The sequence below is a fragment of the Strigops habroptila genome, chromosome 14, assembly GCF_004027225.2.
Source record: "Strigops habroptila isolate Jane chromosome 14, bStrHab1.2.pri, whole genome shotgun sequence".
Taxonomy (NCBI): Eukaryota; Metazoa; Chordata; class Aves; order Psittaciformes; family Psittacidae; genus Strigops; species Strigops habroptila.
Window position 1 is genome coordinate 8,276,232 of NC_044290.2, and position 27,835 is coordinate 8,304,066.

Here is a 27,835-nt window from a genome sequence, read left to right on the forward strand (position 1 = left end):
ATCACTTGTTCTTCTTATTTTAGCTATATTAAGCCCTCTCATGGCTTTCATATGCAAATTCTAATTACATAATGCCATATAGATTATCATAGGAAAGCTCATGGTTTGCATGCATGTATAAAAGTCTAGCATTTTTCCCCGAGATTTTAGACATGGACAAAAATAAACCTCCAAATAGACCTTAACCACACTTGATCTAGTTCCCCTTTAGATGATTTCAAGCACAGCGTGGCTGTGAAGGAGAGATCTGAGTAAAGAGAGAGAATCAAAACACAGTAGAGCAGCCACACTGAAGGACTCTGAAAAAAAGCTTATTACGTAGCTTCTGTAGCTATAAATATAATGTGTATGCAGTGTTAACTTTTTATGCTAATTCTTTATGAGTGTTTTCATTGCTGAGTCATAATAAATGCTTCAGTTAACTTATTTATACCTGACCTAAGATACTGTTCTTTTATTAGTCCACTGGATCACATGTAAAACACTGTATATATGTTGTGGACATACAGAGATGTATAATAAGCAGGGTGAGGGGGTGCTGCATCCATTGCAATAGTCTAAAGCAGTAACACTCATCCCTTCCCTCTCTCTTTAGACTTCAGTGTTTGCCAGTGTTGAGCAAACGTATGTAAGTGTGCTGTGCTGTGATGGCCTCCTCTTCGGCTGCCTCTCAGGTAGGTTGAAGGGTGATTCTCTGTTTACTTGCAGGGCCCAAATTAATTTGTATGAATGGAGGACTTGGCTTCTTAAATCTAGCAGAAGAGCTGGATGTATTAAAAATAAATATCCTGGATTATATTCTTCATGCTTACAGAGGCACTTGTAGGCTCTAGTCTAGGTTTTTCTTCTTTACCCTCCTAATTTTATGTTCTCTCTCTTTTTCTTTACACTTTTTTCTTCCTTTATTCTCCATTTTTCAAACTTTCCTGTATGGTGTCTGCTGTTTATCTTGTCTTGATGGACCAGGAGATACTTCTATGGTCAGTTCTACCACAGAACACAAGTGTAGATACATTTATGAGAGAGTTTGCTTTTGTAAAGAAGCTTTAGTGCTGGAATTCTATAAACACTGGTAATGGTTTTGATTTGAAACTGAGTGCACATATGGGTTGGCTCTTTAACCCATTGGCTAGATCAGTCAGCCTGACACAAATGTGGGCTAAAGACCATTAACACTATACCACATTTTTTTCCCTTATGAAGTGGGAGAAAACATGGAATAGGGACCTGGAAGTACTTCATCTTTATATGTTTCTAGTTTTCTCCTTGTGAGTTAGACTTAATAATCCTTTTCTTTGGAGATACCTATGAGAGATCTACCAGCCCTAATGTGGAAAAGCAAACTTAAAACCAATAAACACTCTATTCCATATGTTTGCTTTAGGATTAGTTCAGTGTTACTGAGGTAGACCTAGAAGCTACTATTTAACCTTACTAGTTATCTACTCATGGCTGACTATAAGTAAGTGGGAGTTCTTTTATTTCAGAGAGATACTTAAATCTGCTTTCACTGGGTAAAAGTTGGCATAACTGGGTTTGGCATGAACTTTTCACTGTGCAAGAAAAAAGCAGAGCCAGGATTTCATCTAATGACTTTAACTTCAGCAGAGATATGCAAATTGAGACCTACATATTGCGAGTATTATGAATGAAGCACACAATAGCTGCCTGATGATACTTTTTTACCCTCCCAGATTTAATCTATGATTTCATCTTGACAGTAGGGGAAAGCAAGCCTTTGATGCTTTGAGATTTAAATTATTTCCTTGGAGTCATCCAGGAGAGCTCTCTTACTGGAAGGAAAGTATACTAGAAGGACTGTTGATCTGTTTCAGTCTATCAAATGCAGGAGTAATTACCTGATATATATATTCATAAAATTGAGTTTTATTTTGCTACCAGTCCTCAGGCTCTTAGTGCAACTGCAGTGAGGAGCTCTGAAAGTTACATTGTTCTGTTCATAACTAATTCTATTGCCATTACAGATCATAACAGTCATGTAAGAGCCATCAAGACATTTTTCATGTTGTTTTGCAGATACCATATGTTTACCATCTGACTATACAAGATATTCTATACCAAGACAGAAGTTGTAAAGGCATGCAGGCAGAAAAGGAATGGCTGGATACATGTGCCTGACCTGGCAGAATTAGGAAGGAAAGGGAAAAGTTGTGCAGAGAAACTACAGAATGGTAAAGACTGCTCCATAGTTCTTCCCAGCTGCTGATCCTAGAAAGTCCTCTGGCATTTCCTTAGTACTTCACCATACTAAGCCTCACTTCCAGTGATTTTTGTCAGCATATATTATGGGAGGCAAAGGTAAGAAAATCATCTGAAATGGAGTTGAATAAAGCTTTTATTATGAAACAATACATGAAATACTCATCAGGCAATTAAACAGAGATCAGTGTCGCTAAAATGTTATGTCTTCATACAATATTGTTATTTAACCTAGAAAACTGTAATTAAGGATTCCTCCAAAGTTCAGGGAGCTGGCCTTCTCTTCATATTTATATCTCCAATTTTCTATGAACCTCTCCCTCTATGTTTCTTTTGCTTCAGACAGTCTGAAACTGTACCCTTAAAAAGCATACTCTAAGACTAATCAGTCATTTATTCTTGCCCATACCTCAGAATGCTATAATGGTTTGGGTTCAAGGGACCTTAAAGCTCATCCAGTTCCAACCCCTGCCACGGGCAGGGACACCTTCCACTAGAGCAGGTTGCTCCAAGCCCCTGTGTCCGACCTGGCCTTGAACACTGCCAGGGATGGGGCAGCCACAGCTTCTCTGGGCACCCTGTGCCAGCGCCTCAGCACCCTCACAGGGAAGAGCTTCTGCCTCAGAGCTCATCTCAATCTCCCCTCTTTCAGTTTAAAGCCATTCCCCCTTGTCCTATCACTACATTCCCTCTCCTCTGGACTCCCTTCAACAGGTCTTTGTTCTTATGTTGGGGGCCCAAGAGCTGAACGCAGTACTCCAAGTGGGGTACTGGGGGAAACCCTTGATTTATTTATTCATATATGCAATCATTACTGGTAGAAAATATATGGTGGTCTATAACATAAAACTTCCATTTACAGTTGGAAGTTTTTCTCTATCGCTGGGATTGCACTATTGCAAAGAGGTTCAGCTCTACAGTGAGCACGTTGCCAATGCAGGAATAATCTTTTCCTCCTTAACATAATCATAGTATACATCCTCTTCAGTGGCCATGAAGAGATCTGCAGAAAGAAAGAGATCTGCAGAGAAAAAAGAAAATATAGTTTAAAAACATGCTGACATTACTAATAACATAGAAAGGGCTTCAGATCACTTAAGCACTTTTCTAACATGAATTCTTCACAATCGCCTATGAGCAGCTATAGTGAAGGATTCCAATAGCCAGGGAACCAGCTTTCAGCTGGAAGATTCTTGAAAACTGCCAACTTGCCTCCTAGGGGTAAGGTTTGGGAATTTTATGGTTTTGGTTTTAAATAAGTTTCAGACCTTTGGTTTATTGTGGACTAACAGAGCTCCGTTGAAGTCTAGCACAGCATCAAAGGCATTTAGATATGTACAGATACAAATAAATAGCAGAATTTTAAGCAGGCAAACTTTCTGTCTTTTGAAACAGATCAGCCCTGACAGGCACCATCTCTGTTTTACTTGGTTTTGGAAGTATGGAGTTAACCCTGCAACTTGTATGTTATAAGGTTAACTGTAAGTGATATGGCATCACTATTATGGTGATGATTCAGATTTATCCCAGTTAACAAATTTCATGTCTGTTTGAAGAATGTCAGCAGGAAGGTTTATCCTGTTAGAGACATTTACAGATGTAGGTATATCTTCCTGTAGGTATATCACAAATGGCTACTGGCTAATTGGAAGAGCTTATGCTTAATACTTATATTTTATGTTCCTTACCTCAATGCATCCCATTTTTTTAATGTAGTGATAAGTTGATGCTCCATGCAAAACACACAAGGAAAAAGGATGACCATATCACAAACCAGTGTGTGTGGAGTACTATTGGGATGTGTCATTTTGTCACCAGTTGGCTTGTGAGTAGTGCCTGGTTTCTGAGCTCTGCTTTGGAGCACATTTTCCCATTAAACTCTATGATGCATGTGATAAACAGAGGCAATAAAGCAAATGATGGTGTCTGTTACACTAATGTTGAAAACCATGCACAGAACTAATAATCCGTGCAAGCTCTGTGAGAATGTTCTATGTTAATATTTACCAGCATGTGTACTAAATAGTGAATTCCATCTGAAAAAGCAGCAGCTAGCAAATTATTTCAGCTGAAATACTGCAGAACAGGCTCAACTCCTAGCAGGTCAGACTGCATCTTAAACATCTCAAGGATGACAACTGTAAGTTTAATCCTGTCGCAGTCCTCCTGAGACCTAAGTGAACAAGAGTTAAACAGATGAGTTGGGAAAGGAGCACAGACAGACAGGAAAGAAACAGGAGCAGTCTGAAGCAACATTAGAAAGAATGTTTTGTGGTCACCAATTTATATCCGTGTAGCAGAGAAATTGATAACCACATGTTTTATTAACAGGAACAGACTGCAGTGACACAGTTGATGCCAAGGACACTTGTGTTCCCTGCCACTGATCTGTTGCCAGACACCTTTCAGCACAAGGTACTTCCTCCAGCCATTGATTATTCTCTCCTCTTCCAGTTTGTGTCTCTGCCTTTCATTATGAAGAAAGAAACAGACACTGTAAAAGAAATGTATCTACCAATTGTGGGGTAGGCAAGACCATTAAATTGGATGCACCAGATCCCTGTTGCAGTGTGGGAGGCAATGTGGATTCAGCCAGTGTTCAAGGAATTGTTCTTCTGATCTCTGCTCCAGGCGCTGGAGGTAAAGCATATACTCCTGTTGGAAGACAAGAAAAAGTAATTTAATTATGTGATCCCTCAAGTCTAATGTCAGGCCACTGAACCTTATACATGAGCAATTAATTTACCCCTTAAAATTATCAAATATAATGAAATGGTGATGCTAGTCAGCTTGTCCCAACCCAGCAGTATTTAGTGAATGACATCAGTAAAAGTGTTGAGCAAGAATTTTACAATATTCATAAATTAGGAATTCTGCATACACATTTCTTATTTGCATAGAGACACAGAAGCTTCTGTTGGTCCTGAGGGTACAGAAGGATTCTCACAGACAGGTTTGTTGTAGCCTCTTTTGAAAATAGATTCCTGCTGATTAAAAACCATTAACCCCTGACAGGATCATGTGGCAGTACACTAAAGGGTTCTAGTTAGTAGAGTGCATCAGTGCTGACTGGTCTTTTTGTGATATGTAAAATAATGTGCATTTCCCATACTAATTCATAGGGGGGTTGGTGTAAGCAAAGAGTTACCAAACTGAATTGGGCTGCGTACCAAAAATTGACCTGCATCAGGCATGAAATTTGCTTTTAAAAAGCTACAGCCGCAGTGCCCGTGGGCTGTGTGAACACTAGGTACAGGTTTTCATATATATCATCCCCCCATCGCTTTGCACAGTGGGTGTTGCAGGATTGGAAGCTGTAGTGTAAACCCTTTGCAGTGGCCAAGTATTCCCGCTGTCATCCAGCTCTTTGTGCTGACCAGAGGGTTGGTACACTGGGGGCCAGCAGGAAGCATTAGTATCCTGCCTTTCACTGTGCTTTCTCTCCTGCCAGCACAGGGAGACTTGGCTCAAATCCCTCTATAAGACTGTGTTACGAACTTACAGAGAACAGAACTACATAGGATGCTGCAGGATAAAAAGCAGGGTCTCAGTCAAAATAAGATTAAAACATGCTGATAACATAAATGACATTTTAAAAGTAATCAAAAATGGCAGATCTTGCTGTCTGTAACCGAACAGGCTTTTTGAGTGAAACAGCACTTGGAAGGCAAACAGTGTCACAAAGAATTGCAAATTAAATTCCCCAACTCAGCGTGATCTGGCCTAGTACAAACAGCTTTTGCTTAAAATAGATGAACAGAGGTGGGTTCATCCCAGCATTCATTTCATTCTGCTACAAAGAATCCATGCAAAATCAGGTTTTCTCCTTGAGCTAGTGGTAGAACTGTGCACAGGGATAGAGCAGCCATGCACCTTCACCGACAAGGGAAAATCCCCAAGTTCCTCATGGAGTGGAGGGGGAAAGGTTTTTTTATCAGAAGATATTTCCTTTTCTACTGAAAACCTTGACAATTAGTGAGGAAAACAAATACTCTTCTGTTTGGGTTTTCTTACAGAAATCCAGCATTGCTGTATAGGAAAAAAATTTAGAAAAAAGGAAATAAAAAGAAGGTTGGAATTTCTCAACAAGTGTTTGCTACTGATGGTGGTAGGATGGGAAGTGGCAAGGACAGAGCAGCAGAGGTCAGTGATCAAACACTTCTTTAGCCCTAGCTCCCTCTACTCCCTACCCAGAATCACGGAATCACAGAGTATCTCCAGTTGGAAGGGACCCATAAGGGTCATTGAGTCCAACTTCACAGGACTACCTAAAACTAAACCATAGACTAAGAGTGGTTTATGTATGCATGTAACTTCTTGCAATACAGGCTTTAGCTCAATCTACCTTCTTTACTGGTTTATTTATTTTCTATTTAGTATGTTATATTTACTATATAACATGTTTCATAATCATGGTGGTAAAATGAGCGTAAACATAGCTGGAAGCTGTATTCCTGCTAATTTGCAAAAGCTACAAGACTTACTTGACAACAGCTTAGAAACCAACCCAGCCCTGAATGCTGTGGGCAGCAGCAAAGCCCAGGTTTCCTGGGTTTTGGCTCTGTTGTACAGTCTTCATTGTAGAGGATTGTTAACCAGCACGGTGTGATATCCTTATGACAGCTTTCAGTTGCTGTGGCCGTCACACTTGACAAAGAAGCGTGTGCATCAGGAGTGGCACACGGCCAGGTGGATTCTTTTTGGCTGGTGTACAATAACCACTGGAAAGGGAAGCCCACGAGCTGTCTCCACAACCCTGGCACACACTGAGCTCAATCCTGCAAGGTACGTAGCACTCCTCATGTCCTACAGAGTTCAGAAGGGTTCAGCACCTTGCTAAACTGAGCCCCACATATTCATCGTACATGCACCATCTATGGTGAGCTTTCTTGTTTCTGTGGGTTTTGCCTCTTCAGAACCATGTCATTTGAGCACAGTTTATTTACTTTGGAAAGAAATAGGCAGTAATTTTAGAATACCTTAAGTACCTCTTGAGAAGTGCAGAATTATATGTTACATCTTGTCAAAGCAAGTAAAACAGAAGGCTCTTTAATTCTTTTTCTTTTCTTGTAATATGGTTTAGAAATCAGTATATTTCATGCAATACCAATGCTGTTGCATTAAGCTAGCAACTAAAAACTCCAACCATATCATAACAACCCATCCTATCTGTAGCATCCATAAATAAGTGAAAGAAGTGATTTTAAAAGCTAGCTGAGAACTACCTCAATCTCCACACTGACCACTGACACCTACATCTCCTTTCTGCCTTGAGTGCAGAATGTGCTGTAAGCAGAAGACATTTCCTGTTATTTAGTTCTTCAGAAACAACCTGATGAAATCCACATTTCTATAAATGAAAAGCCACTTTCTTCTCCATAATTTAATCGGCATTTTTGAACCGTGATAAATAATTTCCACATTCTGCAAGCATACTTTTCCTCAGCAACATTCAGCACTTGCAGAATGCTGCTTAACAGTGATTGAAAGAATGTAAAGGGGGGTTTTAATATTTCACAGAAGAACTCAGCTGCTTAAAAGGGTGATATTCATGACATACTGCTTGGAATTAAATCTATATAAATCTAATACTAAGTACAAATGTTTTGGGGGTTTTGGTGTTGTGGGGGTTTTAGTTAATGTAATTTAAAAATGAAAGTCATAAATCACCCTCATTGGCTCATCAGGGAAACCGGCTTTTCTCGGTCTGTCTCCACGGCGAGTTCTCAGAATCTGTTTGGCATCTTTTTCAGCCAGAATTGGTGAAGTGTCTAAAGACAGAAAAGCAGAAATGAGTTCTGAAATTACCAAGAAGTTAATGTTTTATCTGTCAGTTGTAAAATGAAATGTCTCCAAACCTGATTTTTGTCTATATACAAAGTGTTCTTTCATTACAGCCCCTTCCCGGGGGATATTGCATTCCAGGAGATATGAGTGGAATTTTAAACCATTTTTATACTTGTGCTTTCTCTAGTTCTACCATATGAAGCAAACCCTACGTATTCATGTTACTCTCTAAAATGAGAGAATATAACAGCACCGTCTAACCACTGGCATTAGTAACTCTTCCGATTCTTTGCTCTTTTCTGTGCTGCTTTACTTTTTAGGAGTTAGACTTTTATTGCAAAGGAGAGCTTGCATTGAGCATTTAACTTGCAGAACCTTGATCAAATAATATTAAAATAGAAAGCTAGTAAAATTAAACTTCTTGGTTTTACAATAAATGACTACAGTGTGGTAATGCAGAGAGTAAAACATCGAATACAATAGCATGATTGTTAAAAATCAAATCATGGGAAGCCTGCAATATAGTTAGGTGTTAAAAATGAAATATGAAGATACTGAAAGGCAAGGTTGAGGAACTAATACTATTATTACATGTTCTGCAGCTCTACATACATACGCAGGTTTGTTTTACATAAACTCCTACCTGTAAAAGTGGTCATCAGGATCAAAAAGGAGACAAACACAAGAAACATCTTCATTTTGATTCTGCTTGCTCTCAGTCTGTTCCAAAGTGAGTAACGCTGACCGAGGCATTAGCCTATTTGAAGTAGCTACGTCAGTCACAAGTGTTTGTTTATGCTTTGACTAATCTGGCTGATAGTATAATTTTGAAGACATCTGGCCTGAAGTTTTGAATTAGGCTATTATCTGCTCACACATTCTCAGCATAACTCTGTTCCTGAGGGAGAGAAAATAGAAGACCTTTTTTCCACTTCAGGCTTCAGAGTTACACTGGATAGTTTAAATTTGTGAAACCAAACCACATCATCTTACATTCAGCATAGGAGGCAATGGGTTTGGGTGCCTAAGGTGAACAATTGCTTTTTAAAATAAACAAGTGCCTATTACTGAATGTTGATGTCAAAGGCAGTTGCAAAGGGACCCCTTTTTCAGAAATTGTCTCAGACTGCAGCACAGAAATATGTATTAACGGGATTTAACTCTAGCAAAGCCAAATTATCACTGCTGAAAAACACAGCAGGGAGATTTTTATCGAATTAATAGAACCATGCAAATGAAAACTCACGTAATTCTTCTCTTTTTGAGACAAGTTAGTAGAAAATTTGATTATAAAAACCAGGATTTTAAGTGTCCTTGCCAGTAAACATAGTGTGAAGTAAGAATGTAGGATAACAAATGTCGTTGCAAACAGCTAGTTTCTGCCTTGAGAAATGTGACTGGACATACAAGCACCAGCATCACCAATTCGTAGGAAGAGAAGTAAGTGTCCCTTTGAATCTAGGGTATGAAATAGGCAGTCAGAATCCATCCACAGCTCTCACAGGAGGGACAGGAGTGATTAACATTCCCCTTCTGAGGGAATGTGTAGCACATCCCTGCACCTCCTGCACCTCAGGGCTTTGCCGGCGTTTGCCAGCCCTCCTCACTGGGGCCTTTTTATTTCCTGAAGAAGTGGTGTTTATTCCCCTGTGCCTGCACAAGTCAGCGTGACCTGTGCCAGAGAGCGAGGGTCTCAATGAGATACAGAAAGGTTCAGGACATCCAACAGCAGGTCAACGCGACGCCTGTGAGTGCCCCTCAGACACCTTTGGGGTGTGCTGAGCTGCCATACCCACCAGCGAGGCACAGCCCTTAGCTAGCCAGGCTGCATTAGCACAGCTCCTCACACTGTTATTTACCATTTAGAAAAGTCTGACAGAAACTGAGTGTGCTGTAGGTGTGAGGGCTTGTCAGAGCAAAGCAGGCGATGGAAGTGCTCAGGGCTCCGGCCGTTCTGGGGCTGTGGCATCCCATGATGGGACTTTCCTTGGAAACCAGAGCGTTGTTAAAGTGTGGGGCACTGGCATTTTTCAGCATGTGTTTTCAGATCCCAGCAGCCTAAAATGCAAGAAATGTTATGTGTCTTGTGTGGATTTATGTAATTGCTCAAGATAGTGTTCTGAAAGTGCAAAGAACTGTAGTTTCTCATAGCAGCAGAACCGATACAGGGGAAAAGGTGTAACGTGTGAGGACAGAACGACATAAGAGGGGAAGCGCTTTTGGCTGGGGTCACAGGAACCGACAATGGAGTAACTGCGCCCGGAGCCGGCTCGGCAGCAGATGCTCCACCGCCCCGGTTTGCCGAGGCGCCGTGCCCCGGCGAGCTCCCGCCATGCTGCGGCTGGAGCTGAGCCCCGGCCGCGCTGCCCCGCGCTGTCGTAGAGCCGCAGGCGACAGGCCCGGTGTCGCGATAACCCGGTGTCGAGCCGGCCCGTTCCCGGGCGGCGCCCGTCTCCTGGCAACCGCCCTCCGCCGCTTCCGCTTCCGCCGCCCCGCGCATCCCCGCGGCCGCCGCTCGCCTCCTGCTCGGCCCAGCGGGAGCCGCCGCCGGGACCCCGCGGGGGCTGCGGAGGGGGAAGCGGGGCGCGGCGGAGGGGAGGTGGTGTGAGGCGTCGGGACCTCGGCGCGGTGCCGGTCTTGTTACCCCGAACCCCCGCGGAGGGGCCGTAGTGGCCGGGGGGCGTTCGGGGCAGCCGGGGCCGTGCGGCGGCTCCCTCCTGGCGGGCGGGAGAAGGGCCCGGGCGGGCGGCGGGAGCCCCGTGCACCCGACGGGCACCAGAATCCAGTGGCGGGTAGGTCGGGTGGCCCCTGGTGGGGGCGACGAGGTGCTTGGCCCTAGTAGGGGATTAAAACATGTTTGATGAGGCTGCGCGTTGGCTTCTTGGACTAGGGGCCCGTTGCCGGGCTGGCCCTGCCGTCTGCCCGAGTGCTGCGAGGGGTTAGGCCGGCGAGGCTGAGCTGCCGAGGGATGGAAGGGACGGGGAGCAGAAGCAGCGTTTCCTCCTCGGTCGTCACAGACTACAGTTTGGTGTTTTGGACTCTGTGCTCCGTGCTCCTGCCGGTGCTCATCACCCTGTGGTGCAGCTTCCATCGGTCCCGGCGGCAGATGTTGATACGAGACATCTTTCGGAAGAGCAAGCATGACTGGCACTACACAGACCTCTTCGGCCAGCCCTCCTACTGCTGCGTGTGTGCTCAGCACATCCTCCAGGGCGCTTTCTGCAACTGCTGCGGCCTGCGTGTCAGCGAAGGCTGCCTCAAGAAGGCTGACCAGCTTTTTCACTGCAAGGAAATCATGATGAGCAACAGCGGAGCCCACAGCTCCATGCCACACCACTGGATCAGAGGCAATGTCCCGCTCTGCAGCTGCTGCATGATATGCAAACAACAGTGTGGCACACAGCCCAAGCTCTGCGACTACAGGTACTGCAGGGGAATTTGACTTCGTATGAGTAAGTACGATGCCATATCCGCAGGGTTATTAGAGCATGTTACCCCGAAGGAGGTTCTGCAGTAGTCAAATGGGAAACCCTGTTAAAAAAAACAACTTCAAAGAACCTAAAATTAAAATGGATGCTTGTGGGTAATTGGAATCAAAGATTAGGAGTATGGCATTGTATCTCCTGTCTGCTTGCTCTCTTAATTGCTCCAGACTGATGTGCTATCTACTCTATAATTACATATTAAAGGCTCTCTGAGTCCAGGAGAGTTTGTATTTTAGGGAATGACCTGAAGAAGGTTCTAACGCCCTTGTCATTTGTGCAGTGGGTAGCCTGAGCAATTTGGGTGGCACAGCCCTCAGTTCAGAGCACAGAAATGCGTGTGCAGCTCTGCAAAACTGGCATCTGCTCCATGTAACTAGAACAAATAACCATCCTAAAGCTACTTAAGTTCATTTCTAAGGATACTCCAAAAGAAAGCTAATGGGAAGTTTTAAGAGCTTCTGTAATACAATCTGTTGTTAAAGTTTGTGGTGAGAGTGTTAAAAAATTCAAGAAGCTGTTAATGGGCTTGCTCAGTGATCAGTAAGGCTGCTTCCAAAGTTGTCAGCATGACACATAGAGGCATGTTATGCCAAAATAAAGTGCTAGTGATCTCGGTCCTGGGTACAGCGTAAGTGTTACTTCAGCCTTCTCAAAAGATGTCATCTTTCCAGCATATATTCTGCCAGCTTTTGCTTTGCTTCTGTGTAATGCTGTCAAATTGCTTGGTAAGCAAGCAGAAAATGAGCATACTATTGGAAACAAAACCTTGAGAGAGTGTGCATAGCAGAGGAGGGAAGGAGAGGGGTTTGGAGGCAAAGGAGAGAAGAGGGAAAGAAGAAAGTCATGGTACAGGGCAAGTATCATTCTACTCTGGTGTGCTGGATTAGTCAGAAAGACTCCAAAAATAGCTTTCACAGCTGCTTAAACCAAGGCTTTGGATGTAGCAAATGAGGATTAACATGCTGCAGGGGCTGGCAGTGGATATTGCAGCATTTCCTCTTGTTCTAGCCCGTTTTCCGGGACAGCTTTTAGAATACATAAAAAGCTGAGCAGTTTTCCGTACCAGAATCCTAGCAGCCTTGTACCAAACTGTGTAACCTTTTAGGTTTCAGACTTAAAGGGTTTTTCTACATCTTAAGACATTCGTTAATGGATGTTACTTGTCATACTTTAGTAATTTGAACTCTAGTGTTTAATCTGTGCTCTTGAAGGATGGATAGGAGCTCAGATTCTTTTTCGGTGTAGCTGTTAGTGTTGCAGACAATGCAGAGGGATGTTTATGGCACCTGGGTTTGGAATTAAAAAGAACAGAATTAATTTTAAACTGTTGTTTTGGGGTTTTTTTTTTCCTCAATTCAAATGATTTTCTAAACTTGCAAGCACATGGCCTAGTTACGTCAGTTTCTGTAGCCAGTGTGCTTAAAATAGTACTTACGGTGGTGCATGTAAACATAAACACTTCTTGGAGTTAGTCTATCTAAAATAAATGAGCAATATTGATGTGCCTGTTGTTTGAGGATTTATTTTCCATGGCTTTTGGTCTTTATTGCAGATGTGTGTGGTGTCAGTACACTGTGCATGATGAATGCATGATGGATTATTTAAAGACACAGAAGTGTACATTTGGAGAATTCAGAGACTTAATTATTCCACCATACTATTTGTCTACAATCAACCAGATGCGTAAAGAGAAAAGAACTGATTATGAGAAGGTAATGGTCTGCTGCTGCTTGGGTTTTAACATATTTTTAAGAATCCCAGATAAAGAAGGAAAAAACCTCCACACACATTAAAACTTGAACTTGGACTATTGTCAGGTTAATCACTCTCAGGTGAATGTTTCAATACATATGAAGTACTTGTAGTGTTAATTCTGAGATGTCTGTCGTTTTATTAACATAGTAGTTGGAGCATGAGCAGCCATTTGGATTTTGTTTCTCCAAACCAGCACTGAGATTTGGTTACCTTACTTGAATGTTTTGGGATTTTTCTGCTACTGGTTTCCTAACATTGTAGTATTTGTTGTCCCAGGCCCTGCAGAACAGAAGTCTTCAATCTTTATGTTTCCATTTTGACTGCCTCAGACTAATTGGTAACTTCCTCATTTCAGCACTTGCAGGGGACAGGTTTTGGAACAAGGCTGTAAACATTTCCAAATGTGCAGTGGGTTTGTGCCTGACTGACTTCTACCCTTTTGCAGGTAGCACCTTACTGCAGAAAACACTGGATGCCAGTAATTGTACTGGCCAATACTCGCAGTGGAAACAACATGGGTGAAACTTTACTAGGAGAATTTAAAATTCTGCTGAACCCTGTTCAGGTATTTACAGTGAAAAGCTCCTATAATAAAAGTTTAAAGTAGAACATAGCTTTGTTTACACAGTGGTAGTAGGATCTTGTGAAAGATCAGTAAAGGAAACAAATTCAGGCAGTTTGTACTTTTAGAAAGAATAGCTTTATAGAGAGAAACCAAAACTGCAGAGGCTCTTCCCACCCCCAGGTTTGTTACGGTTCTAATACTGGTCCAGTTTTTTGTTTCTAGTAGTACATGAAGTAATTCTGTTAATGACGAGTGTCTGGCTCTTGCGTGCAGCTGTTAGAAAATGAAACATTTAGATCTTCTTAATTTGAAACCCGTATTTGTTTAAATCCTCACTTGTGCAAATGTCAGTGTTTACAGCTGCTGCTTCGTGTTGTTGCTTTCCCTTTAAAACCCACGGGGATGGACCAGGATGTTGATGTAAGGCAGTTAGTTGTTCCTTGGATTTCCTGGCTGCACCTTAATACTCTTCCTTTGAAGTTCAAAACCCAGCCTTGGAATACAGGCTAATAGAAATCACTATGTGTGTGTTTTAAATGCGTTCCAATCAGGCTTGAAAGAATAAACCTCTTTGTGTGCTGGGTATTTAAGAATTACTTTTATCTGAAGTCTTTTGTCTCTACAGAATTTATCATAGATCCAGACTTTCCTTAGGACTCTGTCAGCTCAGTTTATCAGTGGCATTTATTCCCAGTGAAGCAGCCAGAGCTCTCTTGTGAATTTGGGAAACCAAATCCTGCTCACAGAAGTCAAGACAGCTCATTTCCTAATGCAATATTGTAAATGCAGAATCTTTGTTTTGCATTAGAATGAACTTCTTGAAGCTGTTTATCTGCAAGGCAAATCCTGAGTTGTGTTCTGTGAACTCAGGAACTCCTTATTTTCCTCTCTTCTAGGTTTTTGATCTAAGCAAAATCACACCTGCTAAAGCACTCCAACTTTGTACCTTGCTGCCTTGCAATGCTGTCAGGGTTCTTGTCTGTGGTGGGGATGGCACAGTGGGCTGGGTCCTGGATGCCATTGATGAAATGAAGATAAAGGTATTGTGTTTTAAATTAAGAGATGTTTTATGGTGAAATGAGTTTTGGAGTTGCCGAAGTGCTGCACCTAATCTCTTAACCTGCATTTATGGTTTTCATTTTACTGAATAAGCCTAGAGAGAAATATTTGCAGAATTACTTATTCATACCATTTCCCTGGTAGTTCAGGAAAAATATGAAAGCTTTAGATTTTAAATTATATTTAAAGTTGTTCTTTTCTGTAAAAGAAGAAAAGAACAAGGTGCAGAATATTTCACATGTTGTTCTTTCCTCTTTGTCTAAACATATTTATTTTGCTGTAAATGGCATTGCTAATAATGGCTAATGTGCTCTGACTAGCTATTTCTCCCAGTGCGCTCAATCTTTTATAATAACCTCATAATGTTGCTGGCTATACTGGTTATATTGCCAGTGCACGAGTGAGTGCAGTAATTTGCTTCTGCTCCTTATCGTGTATTCTAAAGAACTTAGCAGAGCTGTCAGTCTGCAGCCTACTGTAGACTCTGCTAACAGCAAGTAGAGAAGGAAAATTAAGCTGTATGTTTACCGTTGATTTGAAATGGAAGATATTCCAGTTTACAGGGCACTGCTTAGAACTACTGAGAAAATAAAAAATGAATTATGACTAGGGCGTTAGTGCTTTACCTATAAACTTTTTTCTTCAGTAATAAAAGGAAGAAAGTTTCTCTTCTTATATAAATGTGGATTTTGTTGTTGCTTTGGGGTTTTTTTTTGCTGTGGTTTTTTTGTTAATACATGAAATGTTTTAGTTGAAGGCCATTATTACTACTTCATGCATAATCAAACTGAGCTGCTTTCAGGGTTTCTATGTACTGATAATATAGAAATGCAACAAAGCATAACTATAAAAGGTTAATGAATGTGAGTAAATGGTTACTTGGTCTTGGACACCTGATATATTGTCCCTAAGAGCCAATATAGCTGATAAAATCTGTGTTCTTTTTTGTTTCCAAGTATTCAACTGAGTCATTGGAGTTATATAAATACTGATGAGATTATCAGCAAAACATTTTTATTATCAGCAATAGGTCATTTACTCCCTTTGGTTTATCTTGACTCTCAAACACAGGTTACCTAGCTGATAACTCTCCTTGAAAAAACAGTAACCATAATGCCACTTATTGCAAGTACTTTTCACAGCTGAATTTCAAAGGCCATAATAAATCTGAAATAACTCTTTACCCTTCTGTGGTAAAGAGAGCAAAAACGTTTGCTGAGGTGGCCATTCTGAGTGTCTGCTACTGTCACTTCTCCTGTGATCTGCAGAGGTGATCATCATCTGCTCCATCTGCTGATGTCGGTTGGATCTGTGTGTGTATGTGGCATCTCTGAAACTTAGATACTGATTTTCCTTCTTTGAGTATGTGAATTTCTGTCTGTGGCTGAATACTCATGTTATGTGCATCTGCTGTTTCAGATATAACCTCTCTTCAGTCTTATAAGAGCATTTGGGTTTCTTGTTATGGTTCATGGCCTTATGTTATGTCTCTCTTAGTGTTCATATCACTTCCCAGACTTACAAAATCCCAGACTGGTTGGGGTTGAAGGGACCTTAAAGCTCCTCCAGTTCCAACCCTTGCCACGGGCAGGGACACCTTCCACTAGAGCAGGTTGCTCCAAGCCCCTGTGTCCAACCTGGCCTTGAACACTGCCAGGGATGGGGCAGCCACAGCTTCTCTGGGCACCCTGTGCCAGCGCCTCAGCACCCTCACTGAATTTCTTCCTAATATCTCATCTCAATCTCCTCTCTGTCAGTTTAAAGCCATTCCCCTTGTCCTGTCACTACACGCCCTTGTAAAAAGTCCCTCTCCAGCTTTCTGGAGAAAACTATTATTGCTTATATGCAGTAACAGTGTTAGTAATTTACCGTGGCTGCAGCAAGTCAGTAGCATATAATCAGGAAATCAGATGGCAAGTTCAGAGCTCCTCTTCTAGATCTGAAGTGTCATCTTTGTGAAGGAATACTCTGTTCAGTTTTAATAATGCATTGTTTCCATGCTGTGTTTGTATTCTCTTTTCTTTTCACAATGTTCTAATGTTTCCTTCTTCTGCATTATCTCTATGATAAGTACCTACATGTGCCATCTGCTATTACTAACTGCTGCCAGCTCTATTGCTCTGCGCTATGTAACAACCTGCTGTGAAGATTAATGATATTTGTCTAACCTGAACATTTGGGGATAAAAGGGAGAAAATGAGTGCTGAAGGAGGAGCTAATATGCAGTGGTTTTGTATCCTAGGGGCAAGAACGTTATATTCCACAAGTTGCAGTTTTACCTCTGGGAACAGGTAATGACCTGTCTAATACACTGGGCTGGGGTGCAGGTTATGCTGGAGAAGTCCCTGTAGAACAAATCTTACAAAATGTCATGGAGGCAGATGGAATCAAACTAGACAGGTAAGTAACAGTGGGAAGATAAGTTCTATAGAACCAAATAGTACTATAGCTCTGCGGATATCCAGTTGCAGCGGTATATGTAAAGAAACAAAAGTATTGCTGGAGGGAACTGCAAAATAACTGAGGTCCAAAATTAGTCTGTCTTTAGTTATTCTGCAAGGCTTAACTCTTTCATAATTTAACTAAATTTGAATCTTTTGACTTGATCCCAGTATAGATATGAGATTCCTAACTACAGCTTTGATGCTAAGTGAGAGCAGTCTGTCATGAGTCTAAGTAATGGCTGTTGTTTTTCAGATGGAAGATTCAAGTAACAAACAAAGGATACTACAACTTACGGAAACCAAAGGTATGGTTTGCAAGTATAAATATGGATTCTGTAGAATACCTGGATGTTTATACTAATTTTTCTGGTTGCCTACTTTCCGTTAAACACTGTGACTTTTAAATCCTGATAATGATATTTAAGAAGACCATAACTAGAAGTTCTATCTTACAGGTATTCACAATGAACAACTACTTCTCTATAGGACCTGATGCTCTCATGGCTTTAAATTTTCATGCTCATCGTGAGAAGACTCCCTCTCTGTTTTCCAGCAGAATTATTAATAAGGTATGTTTGCTAAAGTGACATTTTTCTCCTTGTAGCTGTTAAGGCTATTTTTTGCTCTGCATTGCTTTACTCCCTTACTTCCTTTCATGCCATTTTAAGAGTTTGAACTCATTTTTCTTGAGGAGGGGATTCCATGGGTAAAACATGCTTCCAGCCCACTCACAAGTGTTCTCTCTTGCCTCTGCTTGCTTGCTTACAGAATATGCTGTTCAATTTTTATCAGGACGTCTCATTTGCTTAGAAACTTAATGGATTAAAGACATTGCCTATTTCCTTTTAATGTGGAAAGCAAGTTTCTTGTGCAAGTTGTAGTCTCTCTCCTGAAGAGAGCTTGGTTGAAGGATGTGCAAATATGTTACGTATTAATATTAGATAAGGTTTGCAGAATAATAACCACACATGAATGTTTCATACTCTTCATATGATTTGTCTTTTTCTAACAGTGTTTTCTGTGCTCCCTGTTTTGTTTGGTCTCTTTTTTACAGGCAGTTTATTTTTTTTATGGAACCAAAGACTGCTTAGTACAAGAATGTAAAGATCTTAACAAAAAAGTTGAGGTAAGTTTTTTAACTTGCTTATTCTCTGGACAGTTGGTGGAGTGTAAAAGCATCCCTTGTGAAAGAAAAGGGGAAAAGCTTTGCAGCTTACATCTGTGTGATACTTGTATAGAATGGCTTAGACTTGGAGTATTTTTGCAGATAGACAGAACATTGGCTTATTTCATGGAATTCATGTTTTTGAGCTTACTGAAAATCCCTAATTTATTTTCTGACCTTGACTCAGTTCTGTGAGTTCAAGTACTGATACTCAGATAAAATTTGCCTTCCGCCAGAGACTTACATAAGTGAGTTTCTTTTTCTGTTCTCCATTAAGAGAAATCTGTTACAGCTTAGGATATCTTATGAAATAGAAGTCATTTCCTTTAAAGTATGAGAAGAAAACATATTCTGTTTGTACAGGGCCAGTTTTTCTTCGAGTGGAAGCCTATTAGATGCACAAAGAGAATAACCAGCTTATACTGAAGTACTGAATTTGATCCACAATAGTAAACTTCTGTTTGTCTTTTAAAGCTAGAGTTGGATGGTGAGAGAATCGAGTTGCCCAATTTGGAAGGCATCATTGTCCTGAATATTGGATACTGGGGAGGCGGCTGCAGGCTCTGGGAAGGAGTGGGTGATGAACCTTACCCCTTGGCGAGGTACACAGTGCATCTTCTTCTTATTAATAGTTCTTCTGGTGCAAGCACTTGTCTCCAGTAGGCTGTGCTTATGTAGTCAGACTTGTCTGAAAGTCAGAAGGATTCTTTGTGGCAGTAGGTATCTAGGATTTGTTATTTTATTCATGTTAGAGATTTGGACTAAGTGCATCCCACTCATGAAGGTGTTTTTTAAGACCTTCTCAAAATGTCTGGCATCATTAAGCAATATCATTGAAGAGGCTACTGAAATAAAGGTAGCCTTCAAAAAGTAGATGATAGGTCCATTTGAGAATATGAAAGAACATGTCTTAATACAGGTTGAAATATAAAGTCAAAACAAAGCAAGTGAAAAATTTGACTCCCATGCATGAGTAAGTTGGCTGGAGTAATACTGAAGAGGAGCAAAGCTGGGTACATTAGTTATTCCCTCTTGTGACTTCCTTCTTTAGAAGCCATATATAAATATAATTCATAGTTCTATTACAAGGCTTATCACAGAATCATTAGGGTTGTCAGGAACATCTGGAGGTCATCTAGTCCGAACGCCCTGCCAAATCAAGGCCACCTAGAGCAGGTTACACAGGAACATGTCCAAGTGGATTTTGAATGTCTCCAGAGAGGGAGGCTCCATGATCCTGGATTCCTAAAAAATATTTGGGCAAGGTACTTTACCAGAATCTAAAAAATCAGGCATTAAAAGATTTTCCCATAGATTAATAACTGCATGAAAAGACAAAAAATTGTACAGATTTATGGAAGAGAAATCCACTGTGGGCCTTAAATCTGCACAGTGGGGCTCGGCAAGTCATACATCCATAGTTTCCAGAAGCTAGATGGAGTGTGCCAGCCGGTGTATCGCTCCATACTTGTGTTTCTGTATGACTCCTTCACTGTTCAGTGGGATTTGTTCAGTGCTGGCCAGCACAAATAGACAGTTTAAACATATTTGTAGAGTAACATGTCTTTCTATAGGAATAGCCATAAGAGGACTGTGTAATATTTGGACAGGTATTCTAGGGCTCATGAGCATCGCTAAAGAGAGTCTCCTTTCTTAATTCATAGACATGATGATGGACTTCTGGAAGTTGTTGGTGTTCATGGATCTTTCCACTGTGCCCAGATTCAGGTGAAACTAGCAAATCCTGTTCGCCTGGGGCAGGCACATACAGTGAGGGTAAGTGGTGGTGATGGACCTGTTTTCCCTAATTTATTATTTTTCAATACACAGTATCAGCATGTTGTAGTTGTAAAAGGGATCTCCAGAGCTCCTCTGAACTGCTGTGATTGTGTGTTCTTCTATTTAATACTAGCTGATCTTGAAGAGCTCAAAGATGCCGATGCAGGTGGATGGAGAGCCGTGGGCTCAGGGGCCCTGCACTGTTACCATAACTCATAAGACACATGCACTGATGCTGTATCACTCGGGTGAACAAACAGATGACGATACTTCCAGCAGTTCTGAGGAAGACCACGTGAGAGAACCGACGGATGAAGATACATAGATTTTGTAGAACTTAACAGAATACAGCGATGAACTTCAGCTCATTTAAAAACACTGAGAACACCTAATTTAGATTAAAGTTTGTGTCCTAAGGTTCATACTTGTGAATGAACTAGTGCTGAGGAAAAAGCCATGCTTTTACATTCATGAAAACGTTCACAGCTGAATGACCACAACTGTTTTGCCTTTTAGATTGGTGGTGATCTAGCCCAGACTTTCTAGCTGGAGGAGGTAGTTACTCCAATGGCAGAAAAGAGACAGATACTTCAGCCCTCCCTTGCTGTGGAATTAGATCTTCTGCTCAGAGTCTAGTATGCAAAATGTTTGATGCCCTTGGAAAGGGGAACAGTTGGAGTTTAGCCTGCTTCCACCTGCCCTTTTCCCCAGAGCAGAAAATCAGACCAAGTAGGGTGTGAGCTGGTTTTCTGACAACAGTGTGCTCCTGGCTGCCATCTCTTCTTGGGAGCAACACAGGCACCTTTCTGTGCACCTGCTTGTGCAGTGGGTATCTAATAGGCTCGACTGGGAGAGCAGAGGATCTGGGAGCTCTTAGGGAGGTGATTAGCAAGAAAGATGCTTTTGGACCAAAGATTTCTGAAAGTGTTGTGTTTGCAAACGACCTCTTTCAGTGGCTTTATAAGCCATAGGTAGAATACTCCTGAGGTCCCAAGTAGCCAAGGTACAACTTCAAAATAATTGTACCATGACTTGCTCTGATCCTGTGACTGACTCTGCTTCAGTTCAGTGAGAGGCTAATTCTAGTTTTTGTAAATAGCAACATCGTCGTTCTTGAGGAGGCTTTTTGGAGGAGAACTTGGACAAAGGAGCTGTCTCTTTTTACCTGTTTAGAGGAGGGTTTTAGAGGAAAAATGGTGATTGGCAAATGTGCATGTTGGTCATGTCGGGTTTCTTAAAGATCTTGCTTCATAACTACCTGAAAATGATCAATAGTAAGCCATTCTGTTAACTGTTTCAATTTTAAGTGTGGCAGTTGAGAGCTAAGTTTGCAGAAGTTAGCAAGTTCTGGTGTTCATGTGTGTAATTCGATTGGGGAAAAAAGCATGGAAGCATTTGTCTTCTGACTGGCTCTTAGGAGGGTCAGAGTTACCATGTTGGACCTGAAACTTCATTTCCCTTATGAATATATAGAGAAGAAAAGATTGGTGATCTATACTGATAGTAAAGGTTAAGAACACATACAACAATACATAGAAACTGTCAGTTTGACATATCTGAAGCTTCTCAGGTGAAAAGCTTCTCAGGTGAAAACATCTCCATGGTTAACAGAAGTAAAAACCTGCTTCCTTTTTTCTTTTCTGTTGTAGGTATTTTAAGCCTGCAGCAGGTGATAGCTGTGAGCTGAGGTTTAAACTTTGTCACTAAGTAATGCAGTTAAGTCCAGTTGAGTTACTGAAGGTGAACTTCCAAGCAGGAAGAGAATTTATGCTGAATGCATGCTTTTATAAGCCAAGATCATAAGAGGAGAGCTTTGGTCTAAACTTTGAATGTTGCTGCTTTTGTCAGAACTCCTCCATTATTTTGGTGGTTGTGTCTTTTTTCCCCCCTCTTTTTTCCTTCTACTAAATGAAAGTGATACCATTGGGTAAAGTAGGCTGTGTTTCTAGGTTTTGTAAACTGAAACTGCTTTTCAACAATTGTAAAATGACATTTGCATTGATGGTGAATGAACTATTTATATTTTAAAATAATTTATTGAAACCTTGGCAAAGTCAGTATTTTTAAAGCCTTCAATTGTAATCCTCTTTGGAGAGCATTTTTAACTTGATGGTGTTTGTTGTAGCAAGTGTATGTACTAGATCTTAAATACTACTGATTGTCAGTGAATTTATAGCTGTCTGAAAATGTGATTAGAATGAACTGTAAAGCAGAAGCCATGTGTAAATTCCACATTCATTAGCTTTATACACCTCAACTTAATTATTTTATTGTGTGTAAATATGGAGAACAAATTAATAGTAAAAACTGTGTAAAAAGTGTTTAAAATACCCAAAAGTATACTATGTTAGATAAATCCACTACCCTTTTTTTAGTTACAAGGTTCAATTTGTATTAGCTTCAGAGATCTCAGTAGCTAAGTTATTATTTTTATATATATATATAACCATCAGCATCCTTAAAATAGTGAAGTTCTGTGCTATGGTTCTTATCTAACTGTTGTTTACAAGCAAATGCCATGTCTCTGGAAAAGCAGGATATGTGCTATGAAAGACAGTATTTTCTCAAGAGAAGTGACACCACTGGCTACTTAATCTCAGCTATTCATAATACAGTTTAAAGAGGTACCTGAAGTTGATCAGATGATTGTTCGAATTGTTTTATAGCCTGAGAACCTTTAACTGCTCAAAAACTTCACTCTTTGGACTTCTGACATCTAGAAGAAAAATGATTGATGCCAAGACTTTGAAAGTCTCCCTTTCGTGCAGTAGGTGAGCTGGCTTCTCCACTTGCGCTTTGCCCAGGTGGGGACCAGTGATGTTGTACTATGTTTGTGCAGGCAAGATCCTCCCAGTTACTCAGAAGGTGTGAAATCCCCTTTGGGAAATGGAAATCCATCGTTCCATGTGGAGAAACAAAGGAGAAGTGAAAGTAGCACCTAATTGGGCACTTGTTTGTGAAAACCCTGGTGAATGGTCCTGTTGTATGGGACAGATCATCCCCGTGCATGTGGAAGAGGCTTGTTTCACTAACTGTTAGTGATTGCAGCAAAGGACAGGTAGCAAATGTAGCCATTGTAAGCATGGGGAAGCCTTTTGTAAATTGTATTTGTGGTATGGAGAATATTCTGTAAGGTTGAAGTGTCCAGTTCCCAATCTCACATGGGGTCATCCATCTATTGTAACTATCTGTAGCTGTCATGCATGCCCAAAAAAAGTTATTTTTAAACATACTGTGTTAGCACTAGAATCTGTTGGGAATTCTTACTGTTTCCAACATGCTGTCCTTGGATTTCTATGTATCCTCCTTTCCAGGATGTTGCAAATTGGGTTAAAGCCTGTTTTGAGTTAGTTTTATGGCACTGTTTTGAAGTCCAACTGCAGGCAGTAAATGTCAGCAATGGGCTCCCAGATTCTAATGCCGGCGTAAACGAACTATTCTAATTTGTATATAGCTGTAGCTGCTGGATGTTGTCATGCTGTGACTGTAACACTGTTACATGCGTTTTTAATGTGGTAGGTGCAAAAAGCACCAGTACACTGAGCTACTCTGTAGCTCTTGTGGAAACAGCTTGGAAACCTGAAAACACTGCAGTACGTTCTCTGTCCAGAAGAGGGTACTCTGCAGCTGGGTCTCATGCTTTGCACTGAGGGATTTTTCCTGACGCTGTTGATGCTTAACTTTGAAAAAATACCAAAAGCAATGTTTCAGAAAGACACGTCATGAATAGTTTCTTCTGGCAGTTTTCACTCAGTTATACTTCTGCACAGGTAAACTGCACAGGTGAATAACAACATCAATTGTCAAGCACTCAAAAGTGAATTCACAAAGTTTTAAGCTTTATTTATTGCTGCATACACTAGCTTAACTGTGCACAGAGCTTCTTGTTGTAGGCTTTGTTTTACTTTGTGTTTTCAATTCAGCAGCTCATAGCAGGGTTAAACTGTTTCAAATGCCACCTGCATTTTGGATCTTTCTCCATATCTGGACTTTTTAGAAAGGTGTCTGAAGTCCAAACTTGCATTCTTCATCTTCAGAAACAGCTGAGAAGATGAATGGCATTCACTTAGGTAATTTTTTTTCTATGTATGTCTATTGTTCTGGTGTTTGAAGCAGGCTAGAGTGGTGTTTAGAGCATGCTTTTAACAGCGCTTTGGAATTATTGCAGTTATTAAAGAACATAGTCTTGTGTTTTCTACTGCAATGGCAATATTTCTGTTTCAAATTAATGTGGAATTTGTTCAAACTTGAACATTTTTCTCAGCTGTTATGAATTCCATTTCATGTTCATAATGTAAGAACTGTATAGCATAATTTATGCATTTGATACTCTTTTTGTATGTTCATTTTTAATGTTGCCCCTTCATAGGGTTTTTTATTCCAGGTCTTGCTTTTCTTAAGCACTAACTTGAAACACCATTTACTTTGGTTTGAAGCTTTAAGTACTTGCTCTCAGAAAACAGACTTGAGTTTCTTCTGGTTGCAAAAGAAAATGCTACCATGTTTGAACACCCTTGGAGAAAAACACCCTGTTGAGGCAATGCTTATAGCAAAAGTAAGTTGAAAGTTTCTTCTGTATAACTTCAGCTAATTCAGATTGAGAGTTTGTACCCCTGTACATTTTGTCTTGCTAGTGTTTACAGCTACTCAGTAAGTACGTCTTTCCCTCAGTCATTGAATTACTCATTTTATGCTGCCTCACTTTCAGCTAAAAATGTCATTTGAGACAGTATCAAAAGCCCTGATTAGATCAGGATAGTGAGCTTCTCTTCTGTCCGTTTTATCCCTCATGCCAGCTAGCTTATCAGAAAGGAACATTGGAATGGCTTCACACAGCTTATTCTTAGCCCAGCAACCCACTTGTTTGGCTTTTTCAGTCACCATCACCACACCTGATATCAGAAAGGTCTCTGAAGGCTCCCAGTCCCCCTGACCTATTCTGAATGTCCAGTTTTTGCTCTTGGCTGCTGGGGAGGAACCTCCCCATTCTCCACAGGTTCTGAGGACTGATAGTTAAAGGTTCTGGTTTCAGTTTGGCCGGTTCCTTCTGGTTCTGTATTATGTTGCACTGAAGCTCGCAGCTTTTATAGTGTGTGTTATTGTATCTCACTGGTTTAAAAACCAAAAAACAAAAATAACAAACTTCAAGCACTGTACCTTAGCTGTGAACAGCATAATGATATCATTGTTGTAGTAGTTAGTCTTTTCAACTTAGCAACAAATGCTTTTTGGTAGAGTACCACTGTAATCTAGTTATTCTGTGGGTAAGTAGGACACTTAGGAATCTTTGCATGTCTTCTAACTGAAAATCCTTTTTTGTTCTGTATTCCATACTGACTACTAGCAGTTTTCTTCTTTTTGGAAAAGAAATGATTATTTGACTCTTCAGTTAGGAGTAAAGTAGGATATCTTCTGATTTAAAAATACTAGTACTTAACTCATCCTGTTGAATGTGAACCACTTATTTTAAAATGCTCTGACTTTTTCTTGTAAATTATAGCTGCTTCTTGAACATAGGAATGAGACAACAGAGACCACTTGTTCATTTAGTATATTGAGAGAATTCACACATTCTGTATTTCAACTTAGTTTAGGCCACAGTTCTAAAAGCCCAGCATGATCACAGTTTCTTTATCTCACTAAGAGTGCTGCATACACAGTTCAGGTTTTGGGCATCTCAGGGAGAGACTTCTAGCTGGAGTAAAGCCACATGCCTTGACTAACCCTAGTGACGTTACACAGACTTACATTAGCTGAGGATCCAGCCCTTAACTATTGAAATGTATGAATGTAACCAAAATTTTGCTTTGTTTCGTGTTACTCCTGCCCTGTTTACTGTGCTGTGCACCCTTATTGATGTAATTCACTTTTTGCATTGTTTCATTTGCAACTTGTTTGTAGATTGCAGCGTGAAAATAGTTTTCTTTTGAAGAGTAGGTGGGAACTTACATTGTGAGCTTATCGCATCCTGTATCCAAAGTTTACATCCCTCCAAAGCCATTTTGTTTGCTACCAACTGTTGTAATCCTTAGAGTAAGTACCTCCAGCCATCTTCTCTTTCTGGGATTTTTATAGTTAAACAGAATGGATTTTTATTTTTATAGCTTGTAACTTCAATATGTATAGTAGTTACTTCTATTTAGTAATTAGTGGTCAGAATACTGTAAAAATGTTACTTTTAAGAGCTGTAACTTTAAATTAGTAATTACTACTTGCAAGAAAATACCAGCATGTTAAGAGTTGGAAAAAAAAGTTATTCTTTAGCTTGGAACTACTGTGATGCTGTAACTTGTGTTTTGTATTGAATGTGTTTATGCATATATTCTGAAGTTGCACTAAATGGGGACAAAAATGAGCTTAAAATGAAAGTAATAGATCAAAAAGTAGAATTTGTAACACCTTAGGGTTGTTTTTAACTGATATAGGTGGCATTTGAGATTCAGTATTTATTTGGTTTTCGCACAAAACAGTAAGGAGGGAGCGATCAGTGTGCTCCTGACAGAACAGCTATTTCTTTATGGTCCAGTTTGAGGTAGGTGTTATTTAGTGCTCAAACATGAGCTGAAGTTGTCTGTACCATTCCCACCTCGCTTCCCAGAAAACAGAATCTCAGAGCAAACCTGGCTGCTCACAGCTGTGAAGTGTGAGATCTTTTGCAAAGAAATAACCATTCAACATCATATTGAAGCTTCAATATAAATGTTTAAAGTCAACATTTGCCAATTTTTTTCTTGACATCACGTGATGCTTTCAAATCCCAAATTGTTTCCCATTGTTTTTTTAAAAGGCAGCAGGCTGCAATGAGAGGATAAGGAGGTATCACTGTAAAACTCTTAGTCATAAAAGCTGGGCAGCGTGTTCTGTATTTGCTGCCTAGGCACAGGAAGCGTGGTTGCGGAACGTCTCATAAAAGCCTCTGCCCTGTTTGGACCCTCACTGGCTTCATCCAGTATTTCTGAAGTTGTTGATGATACCATTGCCCCCTGTAATTGTGATGTTCGCTCAAATCATTACATGTGGGTGACGTGTATTATTTGAGTACTTGGGCCAGGTTCTGTCTGTAAGAAGCTGCAAATCCAGTGAAATCACAGAACTCCTGGTTCTGTGCTGGTACTCCACACTTAAACAAGCGAAACTGAAGAAAACTTGTCTTCAGTCTCAGTTGTATCATGGCCTGTCTCTGTGACTTCAGCTCCCCAATGCTCTTCTGAGTAACATCTGCTCCATATTCTTCATAGAATTTTGTAAATGCAGATTTTTCACAGCACTGACTCTGTTACTGAATTTCCTAATGCATCTTTTTGTTGTCTTGTTATTTGTACTGTATTTCTCTGTAGATGAAAGTGTGTGGATTAAAGTATTTAAACTCCACTTTTCTTGTTCCTCACTAAAAGCAAATGTGAGTTTTCAGGTCTGTAACAACAGTGATGATGATAGCTGCATGGCTTTTAGAGGGCTGCAGTATGATCAGCTTGGTCATCTTGAGATCAGGGTTGTATTTTGTTGAGTACCACAGCCGTGCTTGTGCCTGAGATTCCTCCTGCAACGTCCAAGTGTTTCAAACCTCGGATACATG

The 27,835-nt window shown here is 40.6% G+C and overlaps 2 protein-coding genes across 2 annotated transcripts; one reads left to right on the plus strand and one right to left on the minus strand.

Annotated features, from left to right (window-relative positions):
* Positions 1 to 4,758: 4,758 nt before the first annotated feature.
* C14H17orf67 (chromosome 14 C17orf67 homolog) lies at positions 4,759 to 8,705 on the minus strand. The gene is made up of 3 exons (XM_030506651.1): positions 8,651 to 8,705; positions 7,891 to 7,991; positions 4,759 to 4,875 (listed from the first exon to the last, which is right to left on the minus strand). Exons 1-3 carry the CDS (start codon positions 8,703 to 8,705, stop codon positions 4,759 to 4,761), a joined length of 273 nt encoding a protein of 90 aa, XP_030362511.1.
* Positions 6,930 to 27,630, plus strand: DGKE (diacylglycerol kinase epsilon). The gene is made up of 12 exons (XM_030506648.1): positions 6,930 to 7,005; positions 10,898 to 11,430; positions 13,045 to 13,204; positions 13,693 to 13,812; positions 14,709 to 14,852; positions 17,114 to 17,271; positions 17,569 to 17,620; positions 17,771 to 17,884; positions 18,370 to 18,441; positions 18,955 to 19,082; positions 20,145 to 20,256; positions 20,393 to 27,630. Exons 2-12 carry the CDS (start codon positions 10,976 to 10,978, stop codon positions 20,582 to 20,584), a joined length of 1,707 nt encoding a protein of 568 aa, XP_030362508.1. The 5' UTR covers positions 6,930 to 7,005; positions 10,898 to 10,975; the 3' UTR covers positions 20,585 to 27,630.
* Positions 27,631 to 27,835: the final 205 nt, after the last annotated feature.